The sequence below is a fragment of the Bombus pyrosoma genome, linkage group LG13 (assembly GCF_014825855.1).
Source record: "Bombus pyrosoma isolate SC7728 linkage group LG13, ASM1482585v1, whole genome shotgun sequence".
In the NCBI taxonomy this organism is placed as follows: Eukaryota; Metazoa; Arthropoda; class Insecta; order Hymenoptera; family Apidae; genus Bombus; species Bombus pyrosoma.
Window position 1 is genome coordinate 7,255,891 of NC_057782.1, and position 20,745 is coordinate 7,276,635.

Here is a 20,745-nt window from a genome sequence, read left to right on the forward strand (position 1 = left end):
TCTCGAAAATGCATCGATTAAGGGCCGTCCAGACGAACGCTAAATCCACCGTATAATCCGCGCGTCGACCCGTTTCCCCTTCGTTTACCGCGATATTCCAGCCACATCGTTATCCGCCCGTTTGTTCTTCGCTTTATAAAAAGTCGCGAGCGAACTGTCCGGTATCTCGTTCTTTTACCATGGCGAATCAATTTGTCTGGTTCGCAACATGGCAATTTGAAATCCACCAAAAGCTTTCGCTCATCTACGAACAGTGATTTTTAACTTTTTATTAACTTGGTGTTTCTGCTGCAAATGTGTATGAAAATAACGTATCTGTTGCGTAAATAGATCGAAGTATAGTTATATCATAACAACGGGAATAAAATAAAACGTGTGCGTTATGTTTTGTATATTTAAATTACGTGTAGGGTGAATCAGTGAAAACTACCACCTGAAATAACTCGTCATTTATTCACCTTATCGAAAAATATTTGCAGTGAAATTTATTGTATTTGGGGAGCCTGGTCAGACGAGTACGTCTTAATTTTCCAATATCTTATATTTTTTTTGTAGATGTAGAGGTGGTCTTGTGTTTTTTAAACGATTTTGTGAATTTTTTATAACATTCGTCCATTCACTTGAACATTCTCTACAAAAAATAAATACTAATCTGTTTATAACGAAGAACCATTAGGTTCGTAGGAGATATTTTAACTAGGACTTGTCAAACTTAACGTATGAAGGATAAAGATAACGTAAACGTAAGAATATCGCTTTGCGTTGTTCTTTGCTGTACAATGTAAAGTAACGTAAAAGTGTACTCATCTGATCAGACTCCTTAACGCTAGAAATACCACACCAGTCAAAATGACTGGTTCTACAATTTTATAAATGTGTAAACCCTCGTTTAGGGATCATGGTTTCAGATGAATTAATAATAATACCAAAAATGTACTACGTAACATGGAATTGCTTCTGTAAGAAAGTAATAAATCAATAAATATAAAAACATTCTATTGTTATGCATTTTTTAAAGACCAATTTTTTTACTAGTTTTGGTAGAAATAGCTTTGTGTTAACTGTTATCGGTAGTTCTAGCGTTAAGCACAATAAATTTCACTTGTTAATAAACGAGGAATTATTTCAGGTGCTTCGGTACTTTTATTCATTCGTCCTATATATCGGTAAACAAGAAAAATAACATAAACATTTAACAAACCTTACAAAATTATAGAAATTTTAATGAACAATGAATGATTAAAAATAACGTCAAGTATTTTTATCTTCCTTCGTGAAAACGAGAGAATTCTGTTTAGTAGAGGGTCTAAGACATCGGCGCAGTATTTTATCTCAAGCTGACAGAAATTGTTGTTTCTGTCGAACATCTGGTAACAGTTTAACATCGTAAATTGGTTTAGCAATCGATCGGTTGAAACGAATCAAACGATGATTCTAATAATACAAATTGCCGAGCACAAGTTGGCACAGAGCTCAGACACGAAGCACCGAAATCGTCACGCGATGGGATTTGCCCCGTAACTCGTCGAACGATCTTTAGACATCACTAAATAGGAAAAGAAGATTTGTCTTGGCGTGGGATGCACGTGATGCACGTTCCTCGAAAACGCGACGATGAATATCGATTCGCCAACCACTTATGCCACTGTGCGCAAACATTTGAACACTTTCTAGTTATTGCACGTATTCTTCAACTTCGTAGAAGCTATTCGAACAAGAAAAAATTAATACTGCTTCACACTTAAAGAGATCTAGAGAATTCGCTATTATATTAGGTTGTCCGTAAAGTGTCTGTCTTTTACAACGATGCATCTTTATACAAACATGAAACCTAATCTGTGGAAAATTGTGTTCTCTATTTTGATAGAACAAGATGGATCATACGTAATTCGATAAAATAATATAAGACGAAAAATATTCTGTATCCATTATTTCCTTATAAAACGAAAGAAATTTTTCGAACGAACTAATATTAACGAAATTTTGTAATTTACGAGTTCGATATTGTCAGTATTGATCAATACTCTTACATAGCATCGATAATATAATACGAAACGTAATAACTTGGGATTTATCAACTTTTCAATATCGTTAAAAAAAGTTGTTGACAAATCATTACGCGATACGAGTCAAATGTCGCGAATACTCGTACACTTGTTTCTCAAACGAAGCGTATCCTACGACAAAACTTGGAACAAAGGACCGTTGATTCGTTCCCGTGTCGCGCAATTAAAATGGAATTCTCGAAAAATCAATTATTTTAAAGTGCCTTTGTTTTTGGCCGGCCGTACGACGTATTGTTATCATCGACGATAAATCATTAGGAGAACATCGATTCAGTCAGGGGATTAACGAAACCGACGTGATTCGTTGGCCGTGGCGGCTCTCGTTAATCTCGGACGTTCCATTAGGCCGTGTTCACAGTGGCATGTTTGAAAGCACAATGTGCCTGGTCTGTGTCATGTAATCCGACCGCATAAAGACTGGAACCGTGTAACGGCAGGAAATTCTCCCTCGCCATTCGCAATCATACTCGCTAAACGACATTGTGCATTGTTTTTACCGATGGCCACGTTAATATCGAGCTCGATGCATTGCTTCGCTCCTCGAATTTATGCCAGTATTATCCCGATTCTATTTATTAAAACGCGGATCTCTTTAAATCCGCGTTTAAAGTCCAGCATGGCCATTCTTCCGATCAGAATCACCTTTTGTTCTGAACCGGTTTCATTCTTTCCTATGGCGAAACTTATGAAACCTTTATGCATTGGAATGTTGATACTTGCTACACGTAAGGTACGTGGAATCGTTTTAGGGAAGCAGAATATTTTGACTGCCCGTAAAACGGTCGCGTGGCCGTTTCCGTTAGTCGTTCGAGTTAATCGAATTTGACGAGGGAATCAAGCGTAATACCCGAGGCCCGCGTGTGTTGCTCAGAAGCTAGAAAATTGTCTATTTGAACGCGATTTTCCGAGCCACTTTGACTGGAGATTGCGCGAAATTCGATATACACGTACTCGGGAAAAACTCGATCAAACGAAGCGCTTCTGATCCATCCGAGATTCATTAACCACCTCGATCAAGAGAAATTGCATCGCTTGCAGCTTCCTAGCCCGTAAAATCTACAATTTACAAACACTAGCCACACATACTCTGTGTAGATCGTTTAATGCGTACTTGGGATGCAAGTCAGTTCGTGGAATCGCGCGTTGTCAAATCGAGACCATCGTGTGTCATGTGTCCGGTACATGAACGTGCACCACATGTTCATCGACATAGCACAGGAAATGCAGCGGAGTGACGATAAATTTATATTATTCAGTTTGAATTATGTCATCTGAATAACTTTGATAACTATTAGAGTGGTTAGTAGCACGATTTGTGTCAGAATTGGACTATGGATATTTATGGAATTCTATATCTCTATGAAAATATTGGCTCTTAAATCAATTACTAAAATGTAACAATAATACGCTAATAAAAATTACTAAAATAACTAAATTCGCTTCCAATACTGTGCGAACTTATTACAAGTCAAACAGTTTGTTATCGTATGAGAATTTACGAGTTATCAAACGTTAGAAACTCCTAAACACTAAAACATCTTACACGACGGAAACATGGATTCATCGTGAAAACACACGTCTTTATTTAAATCACGTATTGAACGCAAGTGGCTGTATTAAATCAGAGTTACTGTATTTGAATTTCAATCGAGCAAATCGACTTCTTGCTCTATCGCACGATTGTTCGCCAATAGAACTGTAGATTATTCAAGTTAATCAAGCATAGGATAGATTATTAGTTGTGCTAACTCGGTCATAACCGAAACAGAGACGATAATTCTTTTGCCTTGGTATTTCGACCGGTTCGATTTCCAAATCCCTTTGTACGATTTAAGTGGTGGAACGTTTGCGGTTAGCTTGTAAATCAATTATCCCGTGCTATTAATTGAAATTAACGTTGCGGCGATTGTGCAACTCGATCATGCAGAGAAGCAGGTGGCCTGCACGCGAACTTTTTCACCGATGAAATATCGCTATCGGATCTGCAGGTATTCGCGAGGTGTACAGCTATCATCGTAAAGTGCTCCGTAATTGACCTCATTATGTAATCGATCGGGTAACGTCTTGTCGACTATAGATATTAAACAACGATATTGCGATACCCCTTGTAATACGATTAATTGGATATATTCGTGGTTAGAGAATCATCCATAGAAGCTATTAAAAGAAAAACAATGAAACTTATGGTAGTTCGTGTTACTAATATATGTTATACGTATTATGTGCGTCATACGAAACGCTGTAACGACGAGCGTTATGTAAACATATCAACAGGATCTAAGGACAACTTAAAACCAGAAGTAGCTTGTAACGTTAAATTATAACACTGTTGCCAATCTGAATTAGGATTATTTTGAGATACATGTCTCGTTGTTGCAGCTGTAACAGCATCGACTGTTCTCGATTATATTGGTAAAATTTGTAACACATTAGAAAATGTATATACAAGTTACAGAATATTCATCATCGTGAGCATACCTCCGTGGAGATCGTCAAAGTATGGGAACAAATTAAACGAATTGTTCGCTATATTAAGCCACAACGTTTACTTGGAATCTTCTATTAGCTGTAATTTCATCTTTAAAGTCATTATACACGTTGTATGGGAAATTTTTGTAGTCAGTATACATCAGCAGCGAATGTGTTATAGCTTTTATATACGTTTCAAAATTTGCTTCAAACTTCACTGATATGATCATGACGGTCCAACCTAATTAGAGCGCTAATGGAATTTTGAAAGGTATCATACAACACACGTATAATATATAATACACGGAAGTTTTCAATGGAAGTGTTTAAATACTTTTAAATACGAAGCATTGCAACGTTGTTTCAATTTCCTCGATCGAAACGAAGAGAAATTGAAAGCATTTGGAATATTTGATTACCAGGTAGAAAGAAGCCAGTGTTTCCAGCATCGATTAACAAACTCGCTTCAATTATTCCGAAAGTAGTTTCACCACAGACCAGATACAACAGTGAACGTGACATTCAATGTTTTTTCGAGTCTCACGTTTTGGAGCTCACCTGATGACCTCCCCATACTATTTTCGTGTGGCACGCGACGTTATCGATTCGGTATAGTAATGGTTTGAATTAAAACCGAAGTCTTTTCTATGAAATTACAAATAAAATATAGAGCAGGATTTTATTCTATAATCGCAACGAAGCATACAATTTTATCCTACGATATTTCAGAAAGCATTACACGCTATCAAAATACTCAATTTCTTTTTACTAGAATTGTGATTTTCACGATTCGTCATAATATTTTCTAACATTATTTTATAATATTATTCTAAGCCTATACCGTTGTCCAACAATTAATTCTTAAACATATAGATCTAATATCACGCACACAATTCTGCTTTACTTCTAATATAAGATCACATTGAAGTATTGTTTTAGCACGATTATTGATTTAATTACTTACATTGTTTTATTTAACAACGTTTGTAATTCGTATTTAATGTACGATTTCCCTTTATTCGAACTTGTTGCCCGACAAATACTTATTATCCTTACTATGTACTTACGCTTTCTTGTACGTATAATAATATTTCACCTTCAGACAAATGAATTCGATCAAGTTTATTTAATCGAACGCTAACTAAAGTTTTGTTTGCATAAGCGGACCGCGTTTATAACGAACCATACAACTACAGTTTAACATAATTACAATCGTGGCGACGCGACGTTGTAAATTGTAAAAGGCACGACAAACATTCCGATCTTTTTCGAGGTCGATATTTTAGAACGCGAAGCAGGAAGTCCCATTTAGTGCCACGTCTATCCTGTCCTTAGTCGATGGTTTCATCGAGGTTGCTCAATAACGCGAGATATTGCCTCCGCCACGATGAATCGTGAGCCGACCATGTTCGACTCCACATTATTCCCTTCTCTTTGTGATTCTCTTTCTTTTATTCTTTTTTTTTTTTTTCACTAGTTGGTCAGGTTGACAAAGGTAGTCATCGTATATGGAACGATGGCTGTGGAGATACACGCGACACTCATCCGTATCGGCGTTTGCACATGTCGGTGCATACATGTCAGTTACACACTCACTTATATCAGCGCAGAAACTCAGGCATAGGTTGGCTTATGTAAATGGACACGTAACACTGGATGCGCGTTCCGAGAGCATAGCAGGTGGAATATGAACCACGATGTGCATCAAGACAATGCGCCGTTGACGAGAACTTAGAGTTCTAGTTCGCTTCTGCCTGCGTACTTCTTTGTCTCTTCTACTGGCCGCTTGCTCCTGTTCTTCTTTCAGCTGCTTTTTCCACGTTGAGCTCATGGCGGCAAAAAGAATAAAAAAAAAAAAGAAACAAATGGACCGACCACTGGCTCGTGGAATTCGCTTTGAGACAATTCGTTTTGCGTATTGTTACGGATTGTTTGTCCGTAACTTTCTTCCACGAGAATTCTCGGGATTCCTCGCGTTTCTCGAATTTTTCGGATAATTATTCAGCGATTTAAGGAATCTTTGTATCTTATCTGCGATTAGTAAACTGTAGATGTTTACGCAGATTAACAATTTTGCGATTACAAATAAAGAAATGCAAGTAGAGATTTGATCCACTTACTATATATATGTCGGAGATGGAAGGACACTGGAGCCTCCCGTTTGGAACTATGGGAAAATCCCGTAATATTGTAATCTAGATTCTACTATAGCCGTAATTAAACGATTGTCATTCATTGTATTTGTTCGAGACTTGTGATAGTAGGATTGGGTTCGAGGCGACACAACTAGTCGCCGAACGTAGCTGCGGTCACGGGATGGACATTTTCCTCGGGAATGTCGATATAANTGGGACACACGTTGTATTAACAATCAAACTCCAAGCAAAGATTGCCTAGCAACGGCGATTGGAACCTTCTCGAAGCTTCGGACCAGTATATAACAAACGAACGCAATCGAAAAGGCAGGAAAGAATTCCATCAGTCTATTATTCGTGCGATCGCCTTGAAGAGTTACACATCGAGAAGTATATACAGAGCGTCCCATTAAACGTGTTTGCGTGTTGAAGTATTTTACGTTTAATAAAGAGTTATCCTGTTGACCATGGATTCATTATCGAACCTAGAATCATTGTCACTAGCATCTCGAGTATCTAATTACTACGGTTACTTGTCGATATCTGTAACAATCGTGTTTGCATTAGTCAATATCTTCTCTATTGCATAACGACAAAGTCTAACCATAACGAAGGTTCGTTTCACGCCCCTTTAACCCCAACCCCAATCATAATGCTAATCCGACATATATATTGTAATGTTCACTTTGCTGTGTATATTTTATATATTTTTATACATCACGCGCCATTGTGAATCTTTAGATTTACTGTCAATTAGAGACTCTGTCAATTGTTTTTTTTAACAAAGAATAAATTACTCGTTGCACGATCGAACGTCGTACAAACTTCGTTGTAAAGTTGCAGCGAATTCTTACCAGTTGGGAACACGTCAGGCTGGTCCTGTTATTTTTGCCCATTCTACTCACCGTCATTAGCATTACATGAGACTTGTCGATGTTTGGACAACCTCGGTCGGCTATGTAAAATTTCTGTGGAGTATCGAGTACCTGATCGGAATACGTCGCCTCTTTTATCGAGCCACTATTTTATTTAGTCTATATCCGGCTTCCTTTTGCGCTTCCGTCGTTTCCATTTCATTTCCAGAAAAAGAGTTTCAAGCAAATCCGCTCCCCGGTAGGATCCATTTCAAGGCTGTAGGGTCCAAGGTCGACAAGAAAGAGGACTCTCTGGTGCACGAGCACAACTGGCAGCCAAAGCCGATTGTTTACATTTTCGTGTTACGCGAAGGCATTCAATCAGAAAATAATGCAAATGTAAAATAATCGATTTTCATGGAGTTTCTTCAGCGAGAGCTTTTGAATATTGCAACTGCTTTCCATATGATGGAATTTTTAGTCTGTTAGAAAGCAGTCGTGTAATTTCGATTCTTTTGTTCCATCCTACCCTTCGGTGAATCGTATTCCATGCGCTTGTATAAAAGCAACATAACGTTTCTTCGTTTTTCAAAGAAAATCACGAAACGAATGCAATCTTCGACGTACCGATCCAATAACCCCTTGCTGCCAAATGCAATCGGCAACAAATCCTCGATACTCTTACGCAATATTCCCATTTGTCTTCAAACATATCGTAAAAAGAATAGGAGTCTCCGAACCAATATTTCCATTCCCTTGATCCCGATACACACTTGAACCCCGTGGCTTGCAATATTCTCGCACGAGCTGCTGGTGTCTTCCTCCGAACGTGTCATGCTACGAGCGCAGTAACTCGTGAAAACTTCTGCAAACGATACGACGCTACATCATACTGAAATATGGAATGAAATCAGTGGACCGCTACGAAAGAAACGATAGGAACGACGAGTAAATCGGCTGGCTCGTCTATATTGGGTTGGCAACTAAGTGATTGCGGACTTTGTCATTAGGTGGTATTGATAAAATCTGCAATCACTTAGTTGCCAACCAGATAAATAGTCTCACGGCAAAGTAGAAGAAGCTTTCGTACCCGAGTTAATAAGAGGACGCTGATAAAGCACGAAGCTAATCAATCTTATTGAGAATAATGTCGAAACGCAGTTACGCTTTCTAATTAAAGTTTATTATCAATTCGTAGGAGATATGAAAATTATAATATAAAATATGTATATAGAGGTTGTACGAGATTCTTAGGTTCGAATCGCTAACTTAATAGGTTGACTTTTGAATCTTTGAAAAATTTGTCTCACGTTCGTATCGGCAGAGAAGCAAAAATTAGCTTGCTCGCAACGGGGAATTAATTACTTTGCTGATATGAAATTTCATTTATTCAAACGGTAATATTACAAAATTTCAAGGCAAAGAGTTAATTCCATTAACAAACACACGAGTTTGCATAAACGTGCGCGGTTTATTTACGAGCAACTCTGATATTTTTCCACGAAAAAGTTCCTTCCTTTATGAAGTTAACGTATCTAACCACGAGATGTATGTCATCCACATACTCGACGAATCGTGAAACGTCATTCTCGAAATTTGCTGGGGAAACGGTTCGCATCCGAGTGAACATTTTGCGGAATTCTGCAACGGATTGTTCTGCGTGAATCTGCGTAGTTGAAGAAAGGAAGCTCGAGGAGAGACAGAAAAAGAGAGAAAGTCTTCACGTAGGAATATCTGTCGCGAGTAGGTTCTATGCAGTTGTCCTTGCGCCCGGCGGCTTACTCGAGTTTATTTTAGAGAACGGCGTATCCTGTTCCCTCGGGCAGACTTTTGTTCACCGTTTTACCAATTGAAATCAACTTTAGCAGAAAGTAATAGAGAGAGAGAGAAAGAAAGAGAGATCTTGCCACCAAGTATGAGAACTCGAGAAGAAGGATCCGAAGAGTTTGAATAGAAACCACATTCAAATTCAAATCCTTGTCCAACATTTCTATCGTCTAATTTTTCGGTTTGCAACATTCCTCGGACCCAGAATTTATCTCGAATCTTTTCGGTTCGTTCTTAAAAGCAACAAAGACAAAATATTTGTAGCTTGTTAGAATGGTTTTATTCGGTTCCAACATGCTGGAAGCGTGTATTTCAGACTCGCTTACAATTAAGTTCCATCGATATCGCTCTTTGGTTGCTGCTACGATTTCTTCGTCGGTTGAACTTTCTTTCGCTTCGCTGAATTCGTATCTTCTTTATTTGCATTTTTTTTTAATATTATTCCTTTAAGAAGCATTCCAATCTTATCGTTATTTTCCAAACTACGTTATACGAGAGCGTTAGCGATATTTTAATCGCGTAACACCGAGTCCCATTATATTTAAAGCAATTTAGAAATGTCGAAAAACAAACGTACGGTAATATATTTGAATGGTTCTATACGTTTCAAAATGCAGGAAGAATTACTATAGAATGCATGAGTGAATGGCGAATGTTATAGTTAACGAGCAGCAATAAAGGACACGCGATGGAGGAAGAATAATTCGCGGTACGCGAACCAAACGTACATACGTACACTGAGCGCATAGCAAGAGAATCGGACCGTTCGTGGTCAGACTTGCGTGCAGATCGTGATTCACGAAACTGCTTCGCGCGAAAATACTTCTTCGTATATATCGTTATTTATTACATTGTTCGTAATCGCGTACGCGAAATAATTATCGCGCGACCCTTCCGCCGGGACTCTTAATGCGTTTCGTGAATTCGCTGCGATAATTTACGGGACACCATAAAACACGAGATTTACAGGACAGCCGGGTCACGGGGCTCGTTGTTTTCGAGGGCCGAGAACTAACGCGAAATTAACTCGCGACAGTCAAGCTTTCGCGTTACAGAGCGGCCACGACGAACCAGTTTCGTGGCTCACGGCTACGTAAAACCCTCGTAAAACGATCAGATCCCCTGCTCGAGACTGCAGTTTTTAGTCGTCCAATAATTACACCGCCAATGTTTGCCAAGGTTTGCGTAAGAAAAAGCTCCGAGAAGTGAGCTGTCTTCTCTCTTCGAAATTGTCTCACGACAAAACATCAGTGGCTATTTTACGCTGAAATCTTATCTGACGCAGAAAGTAGTTGATAAATGTTCGTAATCGATGGTAATACATGTAATTAAATCTCGAGTGACAGACCTAATGTATTTTCTTCCATACGGTTTTTATTTTCTCCGACCACTGTATTGTGGACTTTTAATTAGATGCTTTCGATATCTTTACAAACCGAGGTCAGTTGCTTGTTGAAGCCTTCGCTGATTATTATTATTTGTCATTTATTTACCGAAAATCTACAGATATGACTCTGTTTACGCCACTGATTTTATATGAAACGCGATAATCGAGATTAGATTAAATACTCAAAAAGAAAAGATTCAACTGATTAGATTTTTGCTTTCGTACGAGATAATGATTTAACATATAGAATAGAAGCTGAAAAAAGTTGTTTGCTATTTTCGTGCACTTCAGTTTCTCATAAATGCGTAAAGAGTCGCGGACTAGCGTATGCATCTTATACGTGGTTTGACATGGTATCAATGATATTATCTCAGTGTCAAGAAATTGCAACGAATTTAACGATTCCGATGCAAGAAGCAAACCTTTCAGATTACTTTTCCTTCCGTGAATTCACTTTGGACCTGTACCTTATGGTGAGAAAATAAATAGTTTGTCTCGAAACTGAAACGCCTAAAATCTTGATAATTGCAAAGTTTCGCAAGGCAACTTTGAAAGTGGGATTCCGTTTGAACAGCCGTCGAATCACGGGATAGGGAAGTTGAACGAGGTAACTTCATTAACTGGTTTCAAATTGTCGGCACAAATATCCGGTCAGCAGCGTTCTGGAAAGAAAGAGGATAAAACAGGATCGTGCTAGGAATGGACCATGCATTCTGCGTGCATCGTGATCGCCGATAGTAACTTTTCCAATTATCAATAAATCCCAGCGACCGGAAGCCATTGAGCGGAAGAAAGTACGTGCCAGTCGACGAAAGTGCTCGTACATCACGTGAAAATGGAAGTTCGTGGTTTCGTATGGACGGAATTCCAACGGGAGACAGTCATTTATCATTGGTTTTTTATTCGCCTGGAGAGTATTTTCGCTGAACGTTGAAAATATCTGTGGCTCCTACTCGAGAAAATTTATCTACGCCACGAACGAAACCGTACGGTGTTTAGTAGCGAGGTATAACTATTTCTTACTACGAGTATGTATTTTAACGAATTACATAGGAGCTGCTTCTTTCTTAGAAAATTTTAACCCTCTCACATTGTCACTTGTACGTAATTATTATTCTTCAATAATCGATTCAATGATAAATGTATCTGCCCCTGAGAAATCTAGTCTCAAATTCAAACCTATTGCGTCGTCTCTATAAGATCGTTTGTAATCATACGTTTCTATTATTAATTAACCAGAAACAGTTGCTCTAACGGACTACTCTCGAAACCAGTCGTTATAACGTCAACGTTAACGCTAACATCGTGCTATACAGGGTATCCTAGATTTTAACGATTAAACTTTATCAGCCAAACGTCACTCTATGAATCTGCTTCACGCATCTTTTGTGACGCTCTATAGAACATCGTCAGTTAGTCGCGATCGCCTTTAGTTTCGCCCAGAACGAAACATGTTCCAGCGTCAATGAACTTGACACGAGTGCAATTTGTGCAATACTGTTGCATTCTCCTGTGGGAATGCACGATCTCGGATATACCATGGTGTTTACTGTTAATTGGAATAGTTGTTGCAAGTCGGAGAAGCGATTGCTCGATGGACGCCGATGTAGCAGCAGGTTGCAGTCCTGTCTAGTCGATCTAACGCGGTTAGCCCCAAGGTAATAATTGCGGCTAGAGCATTGCCTTGTAATCAAATTGGGTCGCCCCAGATCCCGTACCTCTCTCCAACTACAATTATCGCTATTCGCCGTTGCGTTACCTGTTAAGATGATTGCCGTGTGCGTATCTTACGTAATTCCGGCGAGCGTAATTCGCAAAACGGAACCGTTCGAACGCCGGGCCACCGACGAAGCCGAGCACAGCCAGGATAAAAGGAAAATTGAACCGTTATCGCGGTATTCCGCATGAAATATGGAGGGTCCGGTAGAGCCGGAGCGCGGGTAATAAATGATCTTGAACGCCAGGTGTTTGCTAAGGTAGTAATCGAGTCAAATGCTTAGCGGTAATTTGTCGTCGTGCTGTTTTAACAACAGCCAGAACACGATGGCCTGTTGTAATTCTCTGCGATGACATCGTTTTATCTTCCAAAATATTGGTATCCCTTCGGAGCAACGTATATACGATGATTTCATACAAAACGTGTTAATGAGATTGTTAATGTTTGAGCAAATCCATCTCTTTATAGATGCAGTTAATGCGAAGATCATCAGGCTTGGTCAAATGACCCGTTTCAATATTTCATTGAAAATTGTAAACTCTTGTGTTAACAAAAATTGAGAAATCGATTAGTCCGGTAATACAAGAATTTACATAAAGTTAGACGAACGAAAGAAGCAACAAAGAACGTGCAACTTTAATGAAATTTGGAAACCAGTCATTCGATCGGTAAATATTGGACATTGAATATCCTGGCACATTTTTGTATGTTTAAATTCCTCAGGAACGCATAGTCCATAGTTCGACGAGAATTGATTCATCGTCGGATGAAAATAGTTAGGAAAACAGTGTTCGTAGCATCGTTGCTCTTCCGTAACTTTTCAACTTATAGGGTTGATCAAGATGCGTCGTCTGAATGGCTCGAACATCGTGTAATATAGAGGTTTAGCTCTATCGCGTTCTAATATCAATGAAACTTCGGAATTTTTACGCGCCATTGCGCCCAACTAGGGATTCTGCAAATTCTATTGTCGGTGATTCTCGGTAAGGAAAATATTCAAGCAGTTCGAAAGGGATAAGTCGCGGAAGAAGGAGGCCGCAGTCGATTGCACACGGCTATTTATAACGAATCGATACGAGCCGTCGGCTGTCGCGTTCTTCACGTGCTCGGTGCTCGCACGTGCAAAACGACGTCGAGGCTCGAGCAACCTCGTTCATTTCACACGGATACGATAAAAAGGGGAGCCCGTGAATTGCAGGTTGCCAGGACACGATTCGCGCGTTATGATGAACGCCAGAATTTACTCGGATGCAGCGGCATTACTACGCAGTCCGAGCTGATTATACATTCTAGGCGAATGGTAGGTGGCTGGGACCGATCCGCGTTGAATCTCGCGAGATAATCGCTTCTGTTCGTGCCAGCTATAAGTTAGGGCGTTAATTGGACGATGCATGGATTTGTCGTGCGCGAGATTAACGAGCTGGGCGTGCGTGAGTCGCGATTTATCCTCGCGGACAGCCAGCCCTCGAGAAATATCGTTTTTCTGGAGATTTAATTTTCCATCGAGCGGCCGCCCCACCGAGAATCATTCAAATTGATAGCTAGAAATTATTCCCGTTGCGTCGAAAGATGGACGCGATCGCGTTCCAAAGTGACGCGCATTTTGCAAAATTGTATCATTACGTTTGCATATAACAACGACGAAAGAAGGATGACGTGTAATATTCATCTATCCACTTTTCTCTGTCGTTCATTTGCATCCCTGAGGACGAATCGGCATCGGCGCTCACGGTGTTTCAGTTTACGCGAATGCACCGTGACAACGAATGAAATTGCGGATCGCTGAAAGGACGATAAATCGTTTGACGACCAACCGGTCGGGAAAGGAGGCCAAAATGTTCGTCGCTATGGTGTTGCACAAGCACAATAAGCACAACAATGGAAACAACTCGAATCATCATTCGAGCAACAACAATTCAACCCGCACGACCAATAATATCAACAACAACCACATCAACAATAACGTCACCAATCTGAATGAGACGCTCAACACGAGGGCGGTAAGTCTTGAAAAATGTAAAATATTTTCCAAGTAACCAACGATGTTATGTTATTTCGGTATTTTCCGTCGTGTCGAAATGCATCGCGAATGCTAAATTAATTGCACAATTTACCGAGAACGAACGCGTCAACGTTGCATATTTTCTGTTTTGTCAAGTTCCTTTTGCAATTCCGTGTATATGGTACCGCGTGAGACGGTTGTGCAATTGCGCGCGATCATTAGGCAGTAAAAGCATGGAACGAGTTTTGTTCGAAATAGTTTGATATACAAATCTCGCGCATACACCTGTTGCTTTCTGCCTGAAACGAAACCTGTTCGATTAATCGAAGTGACAGTAATCTTGCCGAACAGTTACGATAAAGCGTGCACCTGAGGGGAACAGCATCGAAACCGGTAATACTTGAAATCGTGTTAAAAACCATTATTCGACATCGAGAACGTAAAACGAATTTTTCACCGTGTTACGTCTGCAGCCGTGTCCGATCGATTATGAACGTTTCGAGTAGCAAACACGATTTTCCTCTTAACATTCTCCAATTTTTCCATCGATGATCTCAGTAGTTACACGATCGCTCGAAAAAGGTAGACATTTTCTTATTTCTTACAAAACGTAATTTCAATCGACAAAATATCATCCTTCTTTTTGCCATATTGACGTGAGATTTTAGCCAACCTTTCGTCACGCTAATCGCCTGCCTTTTCCTTTTGCAACGTTCTTTGAAAGAACAAGAAAGGAGATACTTTAGATATAAGTTTGCGGGGAAAAATGCGGTCTCTTTTTGGCACCGTTCAGAAAGATTTGTATCAATCGCCGACCAGAAAGGCTGCTACGCTCCTCTTCGCATGGCTGAAGTCGTCGAGGAAAGAAAAATTTTTCCGCTCGATGGGAAATCGCGTTTGCGATGCAAAGGGAAGTTATCTTCGTCGGTGCAGAAACCGCATGAAAACGCGACGATTTCGCTGACAGAGGTGCTGGGCGCCTTGCCACGCAGTCGTTACCGTCTCTTCTAAATTTATTTTATCTTTTCGTTTTCATCTTGTTCGCCATGCACCAGCCTCCCTTTTCGCTACTATTTTCTATCAAGATCTTCCCGATTCTCCTTTTTATTTCACATTACGGTACGTTTAACACCAACCTTACCAGACGCGGCTAAACGACCGGTTTCAAACTTTAATTTAAAATTGTACATTCCTTGCTATTCCTTTTATTCATTTAACTTTATATAAATCCTCATGTTATCTGATTAATCGATTTCTCAATTTTTGTTGGTATAAGAATTTACATATTTACAGTTGCACGAACAAGAGAAATAACAACGAATGCACATTTTTATGTACAATTTTTGACATGGTAAGCTCAGTGTTAATTCCAGTATATAACTAGCAACAGAATTTCAAGAAGAAGAGAACTTTAACAAATCCCAAAATTGCCTTCTCATTTCATCTTCGTGACAAACATGTATCTTTTCCTCGCTTGAAATTAAAAAGAAAATCGCTATAATATTCAAACATAGAGACGTTACATACACGCAGCACAATATTAAAAAGATGGACACCGGTCAACTTATCATCTATTCTTATATCGTAACGTCTTGGTTTCTGCCAAGGTCCAAGTGTTAACACGCGTTATCTCTCGCAGCAAGCCCGATGAATTTCATTTGCCTGGCTCGCTGGCACGGGCCGCATCGTTCCAATTTCAATTTTCGCGTGTGTATTCAGGTTAGATACATCGACGAATAGATGGATGGGAATCACCACCCTCTCCGCGTGTTTGAAATTGAAATGGGTCAACATTGGTCGAACAACCAGATGGATAGGTCAATCGTATCATTTTCACGGTCCCGTATAGCAACGTTAACGTTATTGTTTCGTTAAAAAAAGAAAGAAAGAAAAAAAAAAAAGAAAAAACGCGACGATCGTTTTCACTGGAATTATCGAGCGCGCATGGGTCATTGGCTCGGACGTATACCTCTCCGATTGTCAGACTGTGCGGAGGATTTTTACGAACGAAAAGGCGATTGCCCGACAATGTAGTGCATTTACCGCAGCCTTTAACAACCCTGTGATTCCATTAGAATCGTTGATTTATGTTCGACCGATAGTGCGCAAACGCCTGCCTGAACGTCTCTTTCTTCGACGAATCGTTTAATTCTTTTCTTTCTTATTCTTGCATTTTTCTTTTTCTCCCCCTTTAAAACGCTCGTACGAAGAAGGATCGTCGATACTCTATATTCCTAGAATGGTATCAGAAAATGGCTATCACGTGCTGCTACTTCATTCGCGATCCAATTTCGCTTCAATTTCTGCCGCGAATTGACTAGACGGTCCATCGATATTCGTTCCGCGGCAGAGGAATGTCTTTTTACTCTAAAACTTGCTCGATTGTTTTTCATCTCTCTGCGTGTTTGAATATTTCTTCTCCCCTCTCACTCGTCCCCTCTCTTTCCTTTTTTCCTGTCCTTCTGTCATCCCTACCAAGTAATTTCCCTGTGGCACGATTTGCATCCTGTTTGCTGGCAGGCGGTCGGTTTATTTTTCGACGACGAAAGGGTGGAGGACTACGAATAACTTAATTGCATCTATCGGGGCTCCGTCTCGGTTCCGGTCGCCGCTTCAAGAGGTTTGCATGCAAATGAACCGGCGAGATTAAGTCCTTTGTGTTATTCGGCTCTGATAACGAACGTGTTAAAGGACTCGCCCGAAACGCTATAAATTAACAACTAGATTAAACTGTCCATCGCCAAAGTCTCCGTGTCTCGTCGCCACGCGGCTTTGCATTCCAAAGGATGTGCTTTCAAACACACGCGGCACGGTTGAGATCGGTAACTGCGATTTATTGTTTATTCTAAAATCTTTAATTGAAAGAGGAACATCGATGAAAGTTACGCAATTATCGGTGTAAAATCGTATACCGAAGGCCTGCAGGTCTCTAACTTTCTAATCTATCGAACAAATTATGTAATCAAAATTACATTAGGTTGTTGAGAAAAGTCGTAGCGAAAGTTAAGAAAGATTCAGATAAAATTGGACTATTTCGCATCTACAACTTCACCGGTCTTTCCTTCAAGCTATTTGTTTTTCCAATAGCTTTCACTCACTTCTATTAGGCTATGTTTTCCAAGGACTATAATAACGTTAATCATATTACGTATATCGTGAAATCGAGAAATTTGCAACAAGACACGTTGATCACTTTGTACGTCGAAAGGATCGTACGGTGTTATTCTCCTATACAATTTTCTACGCATTGTCTCTACGTCCCAGTCTCGTGTTACGTCTAGTAAGAAAAAGGGCTTTAATTATAATCGATTGTTAAGCCTCGGAGAAGGAGCAGCTCCGCAATTAGACCTTTATTTTCGAGATAATCAAGAACCGCACGCGCAGGTTATCCTTACGCGTTAAAGTAAATCTGTTCGTTAACGTTGGTAAACACGGCCAGTAATGAAGCTGCAGGATTAAGCACTTGATCGCTCGTTATAACGAACGTGTTAAATGACTGCCTCGAATTGCTATAAATCGCCTACTGGATGAAGCTATTTATCATGCAGCGGGACGCGTACCCGTATCATTCGCAGCCTTCAATCGCGATCGAAATCTCCGCGATAAATCAGTCCGAATGATATAGAATCCGGATCGAGGTTTTCACGGTACGTTAGAAACAAAGGGCCCATCGCTCGTTTGCCAGTAAAATTCCCTCCGATTTCCAAGTAAATCGCATATTCTCTTTAACGTTGAAATTGCTGGCTTAATAGATATCGCAGGGGTGGCGATTGTTTATTGCATTTCCTCTATCGAAAGTGTCGGGTAGAAGAGGCGTGCGACAGAGGGGAGAACATTAAACGCGTCCAACCGAGGGTAAAAGTGTTGCTGCGTGGCGGAGAACAAAGACAGTTTAATAGATCGAGGAGAAGTGGATTAACGCTTCTTTTCGTTAAAAGACACCCTTCTAGGTATCGAACTCTCGACCCTTTCGCGTTCTTCAGCCTCCATCTGCTTAGAAGTTAGCCGATACGCAAATTGCTTCAGGAACAGTCGAATCCGATTTTCAGGATGTTTCTTTATTTTTATTCTCGTCGTGATTACATCGAATATTTTCTCTTTTCTTCTGTCAGTGTAGAGGAGAACGTGTACCATTCGCTATGAAGACATTTGGTACGTAGTTTAATTTTTAGACGTATGATTAATTTGTCTCCAACGGTGTACGAAGTTGTTCTATTGAAACAGAGAGAAGAAAGTGAAAGTGTGTGATGGTACATGGCACAATATATATTGTGCTAATACAATGATAATAACAGAAAGAGAGACTAGTAACAATAAACTAAAATCGTACGTAATTAAAGAGAAGACACTTAACATGGAAGAGATGTTGTTAGCAAGACAGTATACAAATTAGTGCTCATAAATATTCGATACTTTAAACCGATTTATTACGATACACGAATATTAGTAAAATCGTAAAGTTAATGAAAACTGAGTCGTTGACAAATCCAACTAATAACCAGGCTGCGGATGTTTATGCGTTTACGAGGAATTTGCAACTGCGAAAATTTACAGACGTATTGGATATAAAAGTTACAGCAGACTATTTTCAATGTTTAGCAGGCGCGACAACTTTTTATTAAAATATCATTTTTTCAGTACGCTTGATAAAAAATATAAATTTGCACAAACGTGCACGATCTAGATAAAACATATCGAAAAAGAGGCAGAGTCAGGGAAAAACATTTTTCACCTGTCCACTTATCTACGACAAAGTTTCATCAAATTTGTTAACACTCCCCTTATTAGAAGTTCGATCAAATACAGATACGAAGAACATCAAAACGTTGATACGTTTAATTAACGCCGACCACTCGAGACGTGCCTATTATCCGAAAATTCACCCTCATCGTCGTTCCATGGGGGTTACACGGATATTCTCGTGTCGGCAGCAACCCTGGCTGACAGCGTTGGTTGGTAACGTTGTCTAGAACGTGCTTGGACAATCAGTGGACAGAATTCGGTCGTAATCAGCACGATTACACTGGCCACCCACTTAACTCCCAGCAAATGTCGTTAATTCTTGGCAAATTAACCGTTCCGTTTTCATAAATGGAAAATCGAAATATTACGGGGTAAAGGAAAACACCATAATGAACGCGAGGGAACCGAGAACGATTATCGATGCGCGATGAATATTTGACGAGCGATTTCGAGGCAGATTTTGACGCTCCTCCGTTGTTTACCGAAATTCTTCGATGCCAATTCCTCCTCTGATTCGTTTAGTCATTAACTGCTGGGAAATGAAGGATTTCGCAAACAGAATAGGATCGAGCGCAACACGTCGAAGCATTGGGAAACTAGTTGGGCAGTTGGAAAATCCACTTCTCTCGGTCCCTGATGCATATTCGTGTTCTTCTTTTGCCACCGATGTTTAATCGGCCGGCATACGGACAATTTTAGCCTATGATCGACCCCGCGATCGATCTGGTTGAGACAAAGGGCGTGCAATTTTTGCGTTTCAACGACGCGGGACAGCTAAACGAGAAGGGTTTTCGTTAAAAGCCAGCCAACCAGAGAGGTTCGATCGATGAACGTTAAACCGCGTCCACACGGAGCACGTTCCTTCATGAGAAATTAAATTAAAATTGTTGGTGGAGATGCGTTTCTGAAAAGCGAGGGATACGATTGCAATTTGCAATAATAACGGTGCAAAATTGCTAAAAGACCGTGCTTCGGGGGTCGAACGATCCGGTGTACCGTGCAATTACGATTCTCTTGTGGAGAATCATCGGAATGTACCCGGTGTCCCGTACAGAACCTGGATGTACCGAACACGAACGATCGATCGACCGACTTTGTAATCGTTGGAAGGAAGAATTTAATTACACCGTATAAGGTGGCGCTTAAGTACAAGCGAAGGAACGAGCGTGGCGACGACGAAATGAGAAAGGAAAGAGGATACCGTGTAACGGGATAAGTGCCAGTGTCAGGAGTTGTGTAATCGTCCGTATGAGAAAGGTCGGTGGTAGCGAACGGTGGAATCGTTGCTCCGTAAACGATGGATGCGCCGCGGAAATTCCGATGTTCCTCGCAAAACTTGCCGCGCTGACCAGATTTCAGCAATGTTCGGCTCGACCATCGAACCATTCGCTCGTGGTACGTGTAGTTTTTCCCCTGTTGGCTTCGAGCGAGCAAGTAGCGACCAGGGTTAGGATAATCGTGATGTTTTTTGCGCTGCCGGCCTGTACCGCTCTTTATAAAGTTATTTTTTTACGCAACCCTGTTTGACGTTTATTTTTTGTTGCC

The 20,745-nt window shown here is 40.2% G+C and overlaps 1 protein-coding gene across 3 annotated transcripts in view; it reads left to right on the top strand.

The window, feature by feature from the left end:
* Positions 1-20,745, top strand: part of LOC122574199 (serine/threonine-protein kinase 25) — a 115,272-nt gene that overhangs the window by 36,238 nt on the left and 58,289 nt on the right. For 2 of the 3 annotated variants that reach the window (XM_043741481.1, XM_043741482.1), the window contains exon 2: positions 14,196-14,455. The exons of the other annotated variant lie outside the window; for it this stretch is intronic. In XM_043741481.1, the coding sequence (XP_043597416.1) occupies positions 14,222-14,455 (234 nt within the window). In that variant the 5' untranslated portion in view covers positions 14,196-14,221. The remainder of the gene's footprint in view (positions 1-14,195; positions 14,456-20,745) is intronic. 3 annotated transcript variants of the gene reach the window in all.